Genomic DNA, 13,912 nt, shown 5'->3' on the forward strand with positions numbered 1-13,912 from the left:
CTTCGCTATGTATAGTTTACAGGTTTCTTTTAGATGGCATAGTCAAGAATTCTCAATCCGAGAGATCTTGATATTAGAATTCTCAAGGCGTAATTAACCTTTGGTTAAAAGCTGAAAACTGCTGGTATTTTCTAATATTCAGTTACTTAACAAGAGCTTGATCATTGTGGTCAGATAGTGATTAATATACTGTAACTAGTCCATGTGATATTTACCTTTGCAGTCAGGAAGTAGCCAATAAGATTCAAGTTTAAAAGGTTTTGAAACTCCTGAGCGCTTGTGCCATCAATGATCTGCTCTGGAGGATCTAAAATGAAATGATGACCAAAGAACTTTGTCACATGCAATGTACCATTGTGAATCAGATAGATTTGCAAGTTCCCACATCCGATGTACAGAGGAAGAAATTGTAATCACCAAAAAGGAAGAAAGTAAGAACAAAAAACTGCAACATCAAAATATGGGTGTTAATAGAGCACAGAGAATATATGTTATTTGTGAACAAAAAAGTAAAATGACTTGCACAAGCTTAATAGAATCCTGTAATGTGGCTCCACATCTGTATTAATATAGTCAAGCAACGATTTTTTTATTGTAGTCAAGCAACGATTTTATTATTGTAGTCAAGCATTGCATTTTGGATCACTTAAAGGACATCACAAAACTAACATTACAGCTTTTATGCTGGCACTAATGAGCTGAATGAACCACCAGATTCTTACTAAGTTATAAAAAGAATGGTTGTTATTGCCGGTTCACACTACTCCGACTTGTCGCCTGACAAGTCGTGCTCCATTCTGTGCTATGGGAACCGTTCTAATAGGAGCGACTCAAGTCACTCCGACTTAGAAAAAGGTTCCTGCACTACTTTTGGCCGAAGTCGGAGCGACTTGCATTGACTTCCATTATGTGAAGTCTGTGCAAGTCGCGCCGAAGTAGCGGTGCACGGCAACTTCATTAAGTCACCCTGAAGTCGTGTCACCATAGTGTGAACCGACTCTTACTCTTCTTGATTACCTTTGGTATTGTTTTCATGTCTAACCAGAAGCTAATATTCAATGTAAAACAGAAATGTCAACATATGCAATTTATTAAAGAATGTGTCCATCCAAAATCATATTTCTTTTGACTTTTATTTAAAAATTCCTCCCCGCTTTGATAAAGCAGGTCAGAATTAGAACCCCTCTTAGGTGTTTATTGCTATCTAGGGTTCCATTAGAAATGCCTCCTCTACTGGGAACAGTTTCACCAGACAGGGAGTGAGAGAAAAACTGCCACAGGGACAACACAAAGAGGGGTTCTAAGGATGTGCATTAATCCAGCTTTTAAGGTGATTTTTGTGGAATGTTCTTGAGGCAAAGACTGGCCTTTAGGTAGCATGGTTTCTGGAAGTGATGGGAAGCAATTGTATGAGCTGGTTGGTTGGTGAGTTGGGTGTTCTGACTCTGCAAAGCAAAAGAGTCAGCTTCTGTTGTAGTGCAGGCAGGATTCAGTTCCCTAGATGACAACATCTGTCAAACTAAGGCAAGTGGTTCCTAGAGCTACTCAGCCTAGTGGGGGTTCTATGCTTGGACTATTGTAACTTGCCATGTCTAGGTGTCAAATCGTGGAACAACAAAAAAGCTTGGTAGGAAACTGTAAGAGGATCTAGTACAGTGCAATTTTTAATGACTGCTATCACAGGGAGACACAACGATTTGGATTTTAGGCCTCCACTGAAAAAACACTGAAGCAGAATTTCACATCTACTGCATTGTTTAGTAAAAAACACACATCAATGTGATCTTCTTAGTATCAACAAATGTATTGTAAATGAACAGATAGCAAATAAGGTGTTAGATGGGGACACTGAAACAGAATGAGGCTAAATGTGAATACTACATACCGTAGTATATGCTATATGAGCTTTTAGTATGTTTTAACTTGTTAATAATATTTTTATTTTATACTATTTAGTTTATACTAAACTTCCTCTGATTGGCTGAAGCAAAAAGGAAAACAGATGATGTCACAATCTCTGCCTCAGCCAATCAGTGGAAAGATTCATTCATAAAATACAAAACTGTCTGTGAATGACTGAGCGGCGCTTAGCTCGACTATATTTTGTCCCGGGAGTGAGATATTAAGTCTCCATCCCACTGCCGGAACACAGAGGTACTGTGCACACAACAAGCACACCTGTTAGTGCAGTAAATTGTTTGGGCCAGCTTGGCCAAAACTAACTATTTAAAGGGACATTAACCACTGCGGCAGTGTGGCTCCCCTGGGTCCAGTAACGTAGTGCTATGTGACTGGAGGGGAAAGGTTTTCGTCGGCGCGTTTAGACAGAGGGAGTTGGGCCGTGGGAGGAGAGGCGGCGATTGCCGCCTTCCTCCCACAATCGTCCGGTAAACGGAGAGAAGAACCGCCTGCTTATGTAAACAAAGCAGGCGGATCTTCTCTCAGACAGGCAAGGACAGATCAGCAGTTTCAGCTATGCTGAAAGTGCGATCTCTCTGCCTTTCACACAAGTCAGTAAGCATTAGGCATACATTTAACCCCTTGATCACCCCCAGTATTAACCTCTTCCCTGCCAGTGCCATTATTACAGTAACAGTGCATATTTTTAGCACTGATTACTGTAGTAATGTCACTGGTCCCCCCAAAAGTGTAAAAAATGTCAGTTAGGGGTCCGATCTGTCCACCACAATGTGGTAGTCCTGCAAAAAATCGCAGATCGCCGCCATTACTAAAAAAAAACAATAAAAATGACATAGTAGTTAGTAGACGCAATAACTTTTACACAAAGCAATCAAAATACGCTTATTGCTTTTTTTTTTACCAAAAATATGTAGCAGAAAACAAATTGGCCTAAAATGTTAAAAAATTATAATTTTTACATTTTTTTTTTTGAGAATGTCATATAGCAGAATGTGAAAAATATATATATTTTTTCAAAATTGTCGCTCTTTTTTTGTTTATAGCGAAAAAAATTAAAATCGTTCAGGTGACCAAATACCACCAAAAGAAAGCTCTATTTGTGGGAAAAAAGGAAGTAAACTTTGTTTTGGTACAGCGTTGCACGAACACGCAATTGTCCATTAAAATAACGTAAAGCCGAATCGCAAAATAGTGCCTGGTCAGAAAGGGGGCAAATCCTTCCGGGGCTAAAGTGGTTAAACATGTCTGTCCATGACTTAAACATTCATGACTTAAAACCTGCTAATGTTTCTGGATGAGATCAGTTTTGCGCAGTGCGCTAAAGATCCTCTACAATAAAGACCAATACTGAGTTATATGAAATAAAAAAGAATGCTTGTTCACTCAGGTTCCCTTACGTCTGGTAAAACATTGTGTTTTAAAAAACAAGCTGCCTTTTTCTTTAAAATATTGCGTTCTTTGTTGCATATTACAACTGTTGAGCTCCTGTAGCCCCTTGCTGTCTACATACATTCTAGCAACTGCTGCACATCTTCTCAGGGTGTGTTTTCTGATAGCGACAGCAGTGGACCATGCCTGTACAGTGTATGTCAGTCTGGTTGCTTGTCTCCATTGGGTGAGGATGTGGCAGTGTAAAACCTTATAACTGAAGTGCACAAGACCTTTCATGGCTGGATATTGTTTGAAGGAAAGCTGCAGATTTCTTTTGAAATTACTTTAGTAAGTTAAAGCTTATTAAAGATTTAGTAGGTGTCAGGGGATAAGCCAAAGGCAATTGGCTCAGAGACCTGGCACACTCACCAATATGCAGTATGGTCGTGCCCGGCGCATGAACATTTGTTTACGGCGCACTGATACATGCCATGTGGGATAGATCTTGGTGCCTTCTGGCCTTTATAAGAAGAACAGATTCTCATAGACTTTGCTGACTGGTCTTCAGCTCCCTGTTACCCGTGTTTCCTGTGTGCTTATATTTCTGATTTCCCATTACAAACTCCGCTAGCTCCTGGATTACACGCGCTCTCTTCTGGCTCTGACCTCGTCTTGCTTCATGGATCGGCCCCTGCCTGCTTCCTGTGTATGGCCGCGACTAGCCCCTGACTAAGCTCCTGGTTTCTCCTTTGCTAACTACGGTGTTCTGACCCTGGCACTCATTCCTGACTTTGTTTCCTGCCTAGCTCTGCCTGCTGTGACCTGCTCTCTGCTGTGCCTGACTGCATGATCCCGTATTCACCTGAAGGACCAGCTGTCCTCTCCATCTGGTTTCCAGCTGTAGAAGTCCTACTGCTACAGCACAACTTGTCTTCAGTACAGCTGGCAATCCCTGCTTCTTTGGGCTCAACATCCCCTGTTCCCATCCTCAGGGGTGTGGAGCACTTAGCCGCAAGAAGAGCTCTCTCGTCATTTCGACCTTAAGACCTGGTATGTGACAGCAGGTTTACATCTACTTTAATCTAATATTACATTTTGGTTGAAAACCTGACAGAACTCAGGCTTCATCTGCATGGGTGTTTAGCCACGGTGTGAATCCCAGCGACAGGAATCTACTGATTCCTGCTGCTGAATTTGACAGCTGTGAGCATCCAGCCGCAATCACTGCTGTGATTACTGGCTGTGCAAACAGGCATGAATAGCTATGGATGCCTGTCATTACAATGTACAGGCTTTGTGGCCCCTGCTATCCACATACAGCTGTCAAGCCCAGCAACAGAAATAAGGAGATTCCTGCTAGGATTTGCATTGTGGCTACACGCCTATGCAAAAGTAGCCTTAGTGTTATGAAATATGTAGTAACGGAGGGTGTAAAGCCTTTTTAGTTCTCATGAATGTAGGCAGTTTGGCTCGTACATACAACCTTAAAAGCAAATACTGATCAGAATGGATTGCAGTGCCTGGGAAATATAAGAAGCTAGCATGTGATTCAATTTGCCATTAGCCACAGAAGACTAAAATCTCTTTTGGATGAAGGTGTTCTTTAATTTAGCAAACACATCTGGCTGTTGGATTTTACATTAATTTAGTACTTACGCCATCCAGCATTGTTGACCAGACAGTCTATTTGTCCAAACGTTTTTACAGCTACTTCAATCAGCCTCTGTGTTAAATGGAATCTGGTGGTTAATTTGATTTATTATTATTGTTTTTTTATCGTTTACATCAATATTTCTTTACTCAAGCAGATGAGTTAAAAAAAAGTTAGCAAAGTGTTTACTTGATCATGAGAAGCTGCTAACGCTTTGTGTATGCAATTGCCTGGTTGCAAGGTGATTCCATCATGTGCACCTGGTATGATCTGTGAAATTTACTATTCACTATTGAAATTTACACATTTTTGGTGCCTAATTTAAAAAATGTTCTAGTATGTTTATTGTAGGTAATTCCTGTTTTCAGCAATACTGCCAGACTCAAAAATGCCATGCAAAAAAGTAGCAAATATTTTGTATAATATACAGTGGGTACGGAAAGTATTCAGACCCCCTTAAATTTTTCACTCTTTGTTATATTGCAGCCATTTGCTAAAATCATTTAAGTTCATTCTTCTTCCTCATGAATGTACACACAGCTCCCCATATTGACGGAAAAACACAGAATTGTTGACATTGTTGCAGATTTATTAAAAAAGAAAAACTGAAATATCACATGGTCCTAAGTATTCAGACCCTTTGCTGTGACACTCATATATTTAACTCAGGTGCTTTCCATTTCTTCTGATCATCCTTGAGATGGTTCTACACCTTCATTTGAGTCCAGCTGTGTTTGATTATACTGATTGGACTTGATTAGGAAAGCCACACACCTGTCTATATAAGACCTTCCAGATCACAATGCATGTCAGAGCAAATGAGAATCATGAGGTCAAAGGAACTGCCTGAAGAGCTCAGAGAAAGAATTGTGGCAAGGCACAGATCTGGCCAAGGTTACAAAAAGATTTCTGCTGCACTTAAGGTTCCTAAGAGCACAGTGGCCTCCATAATCCTCAAATGGAAGACGTTTGGGACGACCAGAACCCTTCCTAGAGCTGGCCGTCCGGCCAAACTGAGCTATCGGGGGAGAAGAGCCTTGGTGAGAGAGGTAAAGAAGAACCCAAAGATCACTGTGGCTGAGCTCCAGAGATGCAGTCAGGAGATGGGAGAAAGTTGTAGAAAGTCAACCATCACTGCAGCCCTCCACCAGTCGGGGCTTTATGGCAGAGTGGCCCGACGGAAGCCTCTCCTCAGTGTAAGACACATGAAAGCCCGCATGGAGTTTGCTAAAAAACACCTGAAGGACTCCAAGATGGTGAGAAATAAGATTCTCTGGTCTGATGAGACCAAAATAGAACTTTTTGGCCTTAATTGTAAGCGGTATGTGTGGAGAAAACCAGGCACTGCTCATCACCTGTCCAATACAGTCCCAACAGTGAAGCATGGTGGTGGCAGCATCATGCTGTGGGGGTGTTTTTCAGCTGCAGGGACAGGACGACTGGTTGCAATCGAGGGAAAGATGAATGCGGCCAAGTACAGGGATATCCTGGACAAAAACCTTCTCCAGAGTGCTCTGGACCTCAGACTGGGCCGAAGGTTTACCTTCCAACAAGACAATGACCCTAAGCACACAGCTAAAATAACGAAGGAGTGGCTTCACAACAACTCCGTGACTGTTCTTGAATGGCCCAGCCAAAGCCCTGACTTAAACCCAATTGAGCATCTCTGGAGAGACCTAAAAATGGCTGTCCACCAACGTTTACCATCCAACCTGACAGAACTGGAGAGGATCTGCAAGGAGGAATGGCAGAGGATCCCCAAATCCAGGTGTGAAAGACTTGTTGCATCTTTCCCAAAAAGACTCCTGGCTGTATTAGATCAAAAGGGGGCTTCTACTAAATACTGAGCAAAGGGTCTGAATACTTAGGACCATGTGATATTTCAGTTTTTCTTTTTTAATAAATCTGCAACAATGTCAACAATTCTGTGTTTTTCTGTCAGTATGGGGTGCTATGTGTACATTCATGAGGAAGAAGAATGAACTTAAATGATTTTAGCAAATGGCTGCAATATAACAAAGAGTGAAAAATTTAAGGGGGTCTGAATACTTTCCGTACCCACTGTATAAGTATATTAAAGGAACAGTCATCATTTACAGGTAGACCTTGGGGTGCATAAGGTAGCACAGCCTACCATCTGGTCAGAAGTGGAACTTCATCCAAAAGAGGAAATTCTGCTTTTCCTTCACCGCCCTACCCCCCCAATCATATTTGGTATTTGGAATGTTTTTTTTTTTGGGGGGGGGGGTACCTAGTTTTGACAGGTACCTACTCCTCACTTCTCCTCATCTTATCCACCTGATATTTTTGTAGGATTTGCCCTATACACCTACCATTTTTATAGGATTCAGCTTATTCACCTATCCATTTCAAAAAGGATTCACCCCACTCACATACTTTAATAGGTTTCATCTTATTCAGTTATCGTTTTCAAAGAGGATTCACCTTACTCAGCTATCATTTTCAAAGAGGATTCACCCTATTCACCTATCTATTTGATAGGCTTTGCCCTATTCACTTATTATTTTCATAAGATTCACATCTTATTTTCTGTCACCTTATTTACCCTAGTCACAAATAATTTTCAAAGAGGATTTGCCCATCAGCATACAATATATATATATGCACACACACAAATTCCAAACAAGAGTCACCTGTCACAATTCAAATTTACCAAGATTCACCATCAGCCACCACATTACCCATATGTCAAATCCTCTTTGAAAATGATAGTCAAATGCTGTAAAACACTGACAGGTGAATGTTCTGCAAATATTCGCAGAGTGATTTGCATAGCGTATCCATTATAAATCGAGCCTTAAGTGTTAGGACAGTGCTTTAGTATAGTTTATACATTTTCTATGTTCTAACATTTTGCTTAGGTACGTTACACTGGTTCTTTGCACCCTGAACCTTGTGTTGAAAACTACTAGCACCAAGTTTTATGCTTTGAGCATAAAAGAATTCTGGTTGGCCGCACGTTCAGTAAAATCTCCTTAATTTCAGCAAGTCCATAAAACATGTTCAAAAACACATCACCAGCTTTTGCTGTTCCCCTCTATTTGTGTTTTTGGACATGTTTTATGGACTTGCTGAAATAAAGGTGATTTTACCAGATGTGCGGCCAACCAGAATTCTTTTTTACTCATCTGATAGACAGGGACAGCACCTGGTCTGTGTGTTAGTGGAGGTGGAGATGGGAGACTGACCTAGAACGGTGTTCAGACACATCTAGGCTTTATGCTTTATGACTGTTACAGCAACAGTACAAACTGGATAATGAATACTATTATTTCCCTACAGTTGCCGAGGCACGAGAATAATTTACAAGGCATTTCAAAGATGCACTGCACAGTTTTTCTCTAAAAGACAAAGCTCTATTTAATGAAAGAGAAATAGAGCGTGGATACCTTGATATCGTCCTCTCTTGTTACATCACAAGAAAAATAAACAGCAGACCCTGGTCCACATTCTGAAAGCTCATTCACCAGGTCACTTGATGTTTCTTCTGCAAATTATAACAAAGATATTTTGTAAGACAGGATTGAACATATAGATAAACACCACCTGATACTGTATCTATGGGATAGGGCAACAAACCTGTTACAAACCTGGGCAATTCAAACTAAGCATATGATGAGCAATATATGAAGACTTAGGTTAGCTTTAGTAAATACCAATATCAAAATTGTCATTAGAGTCAGAGATATAAGTCAAACTTGGTCCTGTCCTAACTGCATCCTAAGGCCCCTGTGATAGGTATTTTCACTAAGACCCAATTCACACCTGAGAATTTTTTAGCACAGAGCTTGAAGCTCCAAAACACTCAGGGAGAAAAAGTCAATGCATCTCTATGGTGGTGGTTCACATCTTCACTCCAGAATGCCTGAGGCCAAACTCCTAAAGCTCAAAAAAGTTTGGGAGCTACTATTGTGACTCAATTCAGGCATATTGGTGTGTTTTGAGTCAGAAAGAATTGCAACGCGGCACACAAAAAAGTGCAATAAGCGCATTTTATCGCAAGTTTGAAGCCAATATGTCTACGCAGCAACAGGTGATGTCCCAGATGATACTGTTCTCTCTAGGCTAAAAAAAAAACACCTGAAGCTCAAATGCTGTAAGAAAACATGCAAGAGCATGCATAAAATTGACAACATGCACAAGAAAACGCACAAAAATGCAATGCTCAGATGTAAATGCTAACTAAATAGGGAGCTAGGAGGGCTAAAACAAGCTAGACACAGTCACACCCAAGGGAGAACTGCAAACACGCAAGTAATATTTATATGTGAAAATGAGAAGATAAAAATCTCCTTTTTCCAGGCATGGGTATCGATAGACCCTGGGACCTAGGACATAAACCCAAAGACTACTGCATGAAGTCCTGAGCCTAGCAACCCACATCTGATGTTCTCAACATAATTTAGCAAAAACAGACAAGGCAGGGTGGGAACAGCATAGTCTATCCTCTCTAAGGTAAGTATGTAGGCAGGTGCAATTAGCTAGTCTGCCACTAGGTGGCTGTGTCCTAAAATAGTATGGTAAAAGAAAAAGTTATAAAAAAGTGATAGCTCCCATTTAAAAAAAAGTCCTCCCTATAGTGATGTTATGGGTGAGTCAGAGCCTATTTATAAACCAGGTGGGGAAGAGCTTTAGGCAGAAGGAACATGAGAGACAAGTACAGTAAAACCTTGGATTGCAAGCATAATTCTTTCCGGAAACATGCTTGTAATCCAAAGCACTCGTATATCAAAGCAAATTTCCCCATAAGAAATAACAGAAACTCCAATGATTCGTTCCACAACCATTTATTCATAAATCCTTTAGTTTATAGGCCATATAAAATAGATTATAAATCTATCTATAATAGATTATAGAAACGTGATAGGTTGTGTAACCATAAACGTCCATCCACAAATGGCAGCCTCCACAAGAGGATTAGAAAAAAAATCCAGCAGGAGCTACAGAGTATAAAAGAGAAGAGAGACGCCTCTAAGTGCCGGTTCACACTGAAGCGGCACGACTTCGGGGGCGACCTATGAAGTCACGTGCACTGCGACTTCGGCACGGCTTGCACGGACTTCATAAAATGAATGTCTATGCAAGTCGGTCCAGGTCGCCCCGAAGTAGTACAGGACCCTTTTTCTAAGTCGGAGCGACTTGTGTCGCTCCTATTAGAACGGCTCCTGTAGCAGTCAATGGACCGTGACGGTGCGTGACTTGTCAGGCTGACCAAGTCGCCTGACAAGTCGTACTAGTTTGAATGGAGACTAAGTGCAGCAATATGGTTACATTTAATGAAGGTACAACATTTAGCAACTTACATGGTTGATAATTAAAGAGGCACATTTAGGTATGCAGGCATCTGGGGTAAAGCTGTCCACATAGACCATCTTCCTCACGGCTGGCTCTCACCGCTGTCAGTCTGCAAACATGACCGGGAAGACTACTCTGCAGTAGAGCGATCTGAAAGCGAGGCTTGAAGCACTCGTGGAGCGCAGTGTGGAAGGGACGACATCGATGGCAGTGCAGAGGATGTGACATGACGCTACTTGTATATCAAGACATTGCTCTGTCTTGCAAAACGCTCTCAAACCAAGTTACTCTCAATCCAAGATTTTACTGTCTTCCACCCCTATGGAATGTAGTTAACACAGCCAAGGCCCTGCTCAGGGCAGAAGTCCCAGGAGGAGTATTCAGAATAAGGGAGGAGCAGCTGCAGCAACCATGTCTCTACAACAACTAAGAGCCGGTTCACACTACTCTGACTTGGGACACGACTTGTGTGCCCTCAAGTCGCCCCAAGTCTCTTGTTATCACAAATTCAATGTAAATGAATCAGAGCCGTCTTAATATGCACTACTGAAGTCGCTCCGACTTCAGAAAAGGTTCCTGTACTACTTCAAGGCGACCTGTATCCGACTTGTGCACATAGACTTCAATGGGAGTCGCCTCTAAGTCGGATCCTTATCTATTTTCAAGCGACTTGTTATCAGACTTTCCAGGAAGAAGAAAAAGATTAGCCAGGCATTCCCCACAGACAAAGTCGTCTATCGTGTACGTTTCTTCAAAGTAGTGCACAAGTCTCTTACAAGTCTCTTACAAGACTCTAAACAAATCTCTTCAAAGTCACGCTAAAAAGTCGCTCCTTCATGGGGCGACTTTCTGGTCGCGGTAGTGTGAACCGGCTCTTAAGGAGAGTCATGAGATGGATGCTTAAAGCCTAACAGGCAAGTCTAAGCCCCTTGAGTGAGTACTAATGACTCTGGGATCAAGGGAGTAACTTCAGGGAGCACACCTGGCTGGGTAGAGCTATGAAGTGAGACTTAAAAGAAGAGACTGGTATACTATAGAAGGAGCCTTGTTATTCTTGGGTTCACCTTGTGAATCTCGGTGTGAATAGAGCAGAATAGCATATTTAGTATACAAGGAGTTGGGTCTCAACACTGGTGCTTCCAAGGAGAAAGAGACTGAGTAAGGGAAGATGGCTTAATGGAAGGGTCCATGTGCTGCTTTTACTTTCAACTGCTATGGATAATCCACTGTATGTGATTGGTAATATACTGTCAATTGACTCCGGAATGTATGTCGACGAGATGTGACTTTTTTGGTGCCATTTTCCAAGTACCACCAGTAAAGTGCAGCAACCTTTACAGTATATGTAAAAAATGATCGTTGCCATGTTGGGGCATGGAAGGTTTTGCCAGACCCTGGTCTCCCTAAGGTTGTGCAGCAAAAGCCTAAAAATATTTAAAATAGTATCAAGCAATATATACACCAGTGACTTGAGATATTGGGGGAAAATATACACCAGGAGAACAGTACATTCAATGTGACAAAGTTCATGGAATTTGACTAGACCTCATCAAATACTTCCTCTTGCTCCACACAATTAGTGAGGAAGTGAAAGTGTAACGTCACCTAAAAAGGGTAGTTCTGCTTTTCCTCCTTCAACACCCCCCCTCCCCCACCACCAGTATTGGAGGTTTAATTTTTTTTTTCTTGGAGTGGATACCTTTTTCTGTCAGTTTTAGTAAAACCAACCCCCAGCCATTGGTCCGCAACCTCCTGGGACACAATCACAGGTCCCAGGAGGCATGTGCACTTGGAAGCTGTCTGTGAAGCACCAGGAAGTCAAAGCCCGCTTTCCACATCAAAGCCAGCTTTCCACATCCAAGATGGCGGCACTGGGAACCCAAAGACAAGTGAAAAACCAGCCCAGGTGAGGACAGGGCTGGACTGGTAAGTGCATGTTTATTGAAAGTCAGCAACTACAGTATTTGTAGATTCAAACTTTTATTATTTTTTTGTTTAAATTTATTTTGATTTGTTTTTCGAAATTCGCAATATTAATGAATTTCAAATATTCCCAAAAAATTATAACAAAATAATTAATTAGATAATAAATTTGAATTCTAAATGATAACTTTGCAATAAATAAAGTAAGATATGAACACTGAATAGGATGATGATAAGAATAGAATATAATAGAAAAAATAGAATAGAATAAAATAGAACGAATATATTATCAGCTAAAGTAGCACAGTGCCGAAAAGCAAAAAATGGCCTGGTCATGAAAGGGAAAAATCTTCTGGTGCTCAAGTGGTTATCACACAAAGTAGCCCATATAATAACACACATAAAACACACATTAGCACACACAATAATACCCCACCCCTCCCCCGGTAGAATACACAAATCAGCGCTAAATCAGCGCTAAATCAGCTGATCAAATGCTGGTTTTCCAGTGGAATCGTTCAACAGAAGCCTGTTATTAGACCAACTTCTGTTGAACAGAGACGGGAACACAAAAATTTAGGCTCAGTCAGAGAACCGGCCGAATTTCGATACGCATATACCGTGATAAAGACCTTATGCACACTGGGCATTTGATGGAAGACTATAAAAAACTATATGAGAGGCTGAAAGCTGCCATGGCTGAATGGTGCACCAAGTGCTACTAACTAACTCTATAGTTTTGAGAGGCTCAAATTTGGAGCACATATAGCAGTGGGTAATTTAAGGGTAGGTTTGTCTGGAGGTAGCACACTCCTACCTAAAGGCACAGGAACACAATAAACACTCTGCAAGAACACATTGGCAGCTGAAGGTATCCAATGTGTCCCTGGGTCAAATTCAGCCGACAAGCTGTACAGATAAGTGGCAACCATCCCAATCTTTAACAACCCTATACAGTAAAAGGCACATGGAAGGGGCTTTACACATTACAAACAACAGAAAATTTAGCACACTTATCAGCTAGTCTGCAACCAAACCGAATTGGCCCTGTTTAGTTTTAATGTGTGGACCTGTCCAGCATGTTGGGTACCCTGACCCCAAACGCCAGCGCTGTATGTATGCCAAATTCATGCCATATGTTTGTATATTCACAATGCTGTGTAGTACCATTTCTTACTCTTCCTTTTTTTTTAATTAATTGAGTTAATAAAAATACAAGCTCTAGTTTCACAGGAAATGTCCATATTTGCATGTATTTTCAGTTGATTATAGCTCTGGATCTACTGATGGTTTTATAACACAGTTTTCACTGAAGAAGCCCTCCGCTCATGTTTACATTCATCATATTCCCAGTTTGAATTGGACCAAATTTGTGACAGGTATAGGGTAAAAATGCAAAAATTACATTTCTTGTGGTATGATCCTTCCTTCCAAGTCATACATTCATCTGTCCCCATTCTACTGAAATCCTGGATGTGCCACCTCCCCAACACAGCACGGCATTTTCATTGTATCCTGGCTGGTCACCATCTCCATTCAGTCCTATGGTGAGTACAGAGTATTAACTGTCCATATGACTGAACGGAGTTCACAGCATACATGCACAGGACCTGACCGAGAAGATTTGAAGAATCTGTGTGGCCTCCTCAGTAGACCCAGGACAGATGGAAATTCGACTTGAAGGGGTTCTGTTAACAGCTTTCCCCCTTCTCCTGGAGGTACAATATAGAA

At 41.2% G+C, this 13,912-nt stretch overlaps 1 protein-coding gene across 1 annotated transcript in view; it reads right to left on the bottom strand.

Moving 5' to 3' along the window:
- The window catches only part of HSD17B14 (hydroxysteroid 17-beta dehydrogenase 14), a 110,816-nt gene that overhangs the window by 77,486 nt on the left and 19,418 nt on the right, over nucleotides 1–13,912 (bottom strand). The window contains exons 3-5 of the mRNA XM_082274374.1: nucleotides 8,353–8,450; nucleotides 4,948–5,014; nucleotides 216–307 (exon numbers count right to left, since the gene is read on the bottom strand). Of these exons, the coding sequence (XP_082130500.1) occupies nucleotides 216–307; nucleotides 4,948–5,014; nucleotides 8,353–8,450 (257 nt within the window). The remainder of the gene's footprint in view (nucleotides 1–215; nucleotides 308–4,947; nucleotides 5,015–8,352; nucleotides 8,451–13,912) is intronic.

This window comes from Pelophylax lessonae (genome assembly GCF_965119305.1).
Source record: "Pelophylax lessonae genome assembly, chromosome: 12".
Lineage (NCBI taxonomy): Eukaryota > Metazoa > Chordata > Amphibia > Anura > Ranidae > Pelophylax > Pelophylax lessonae.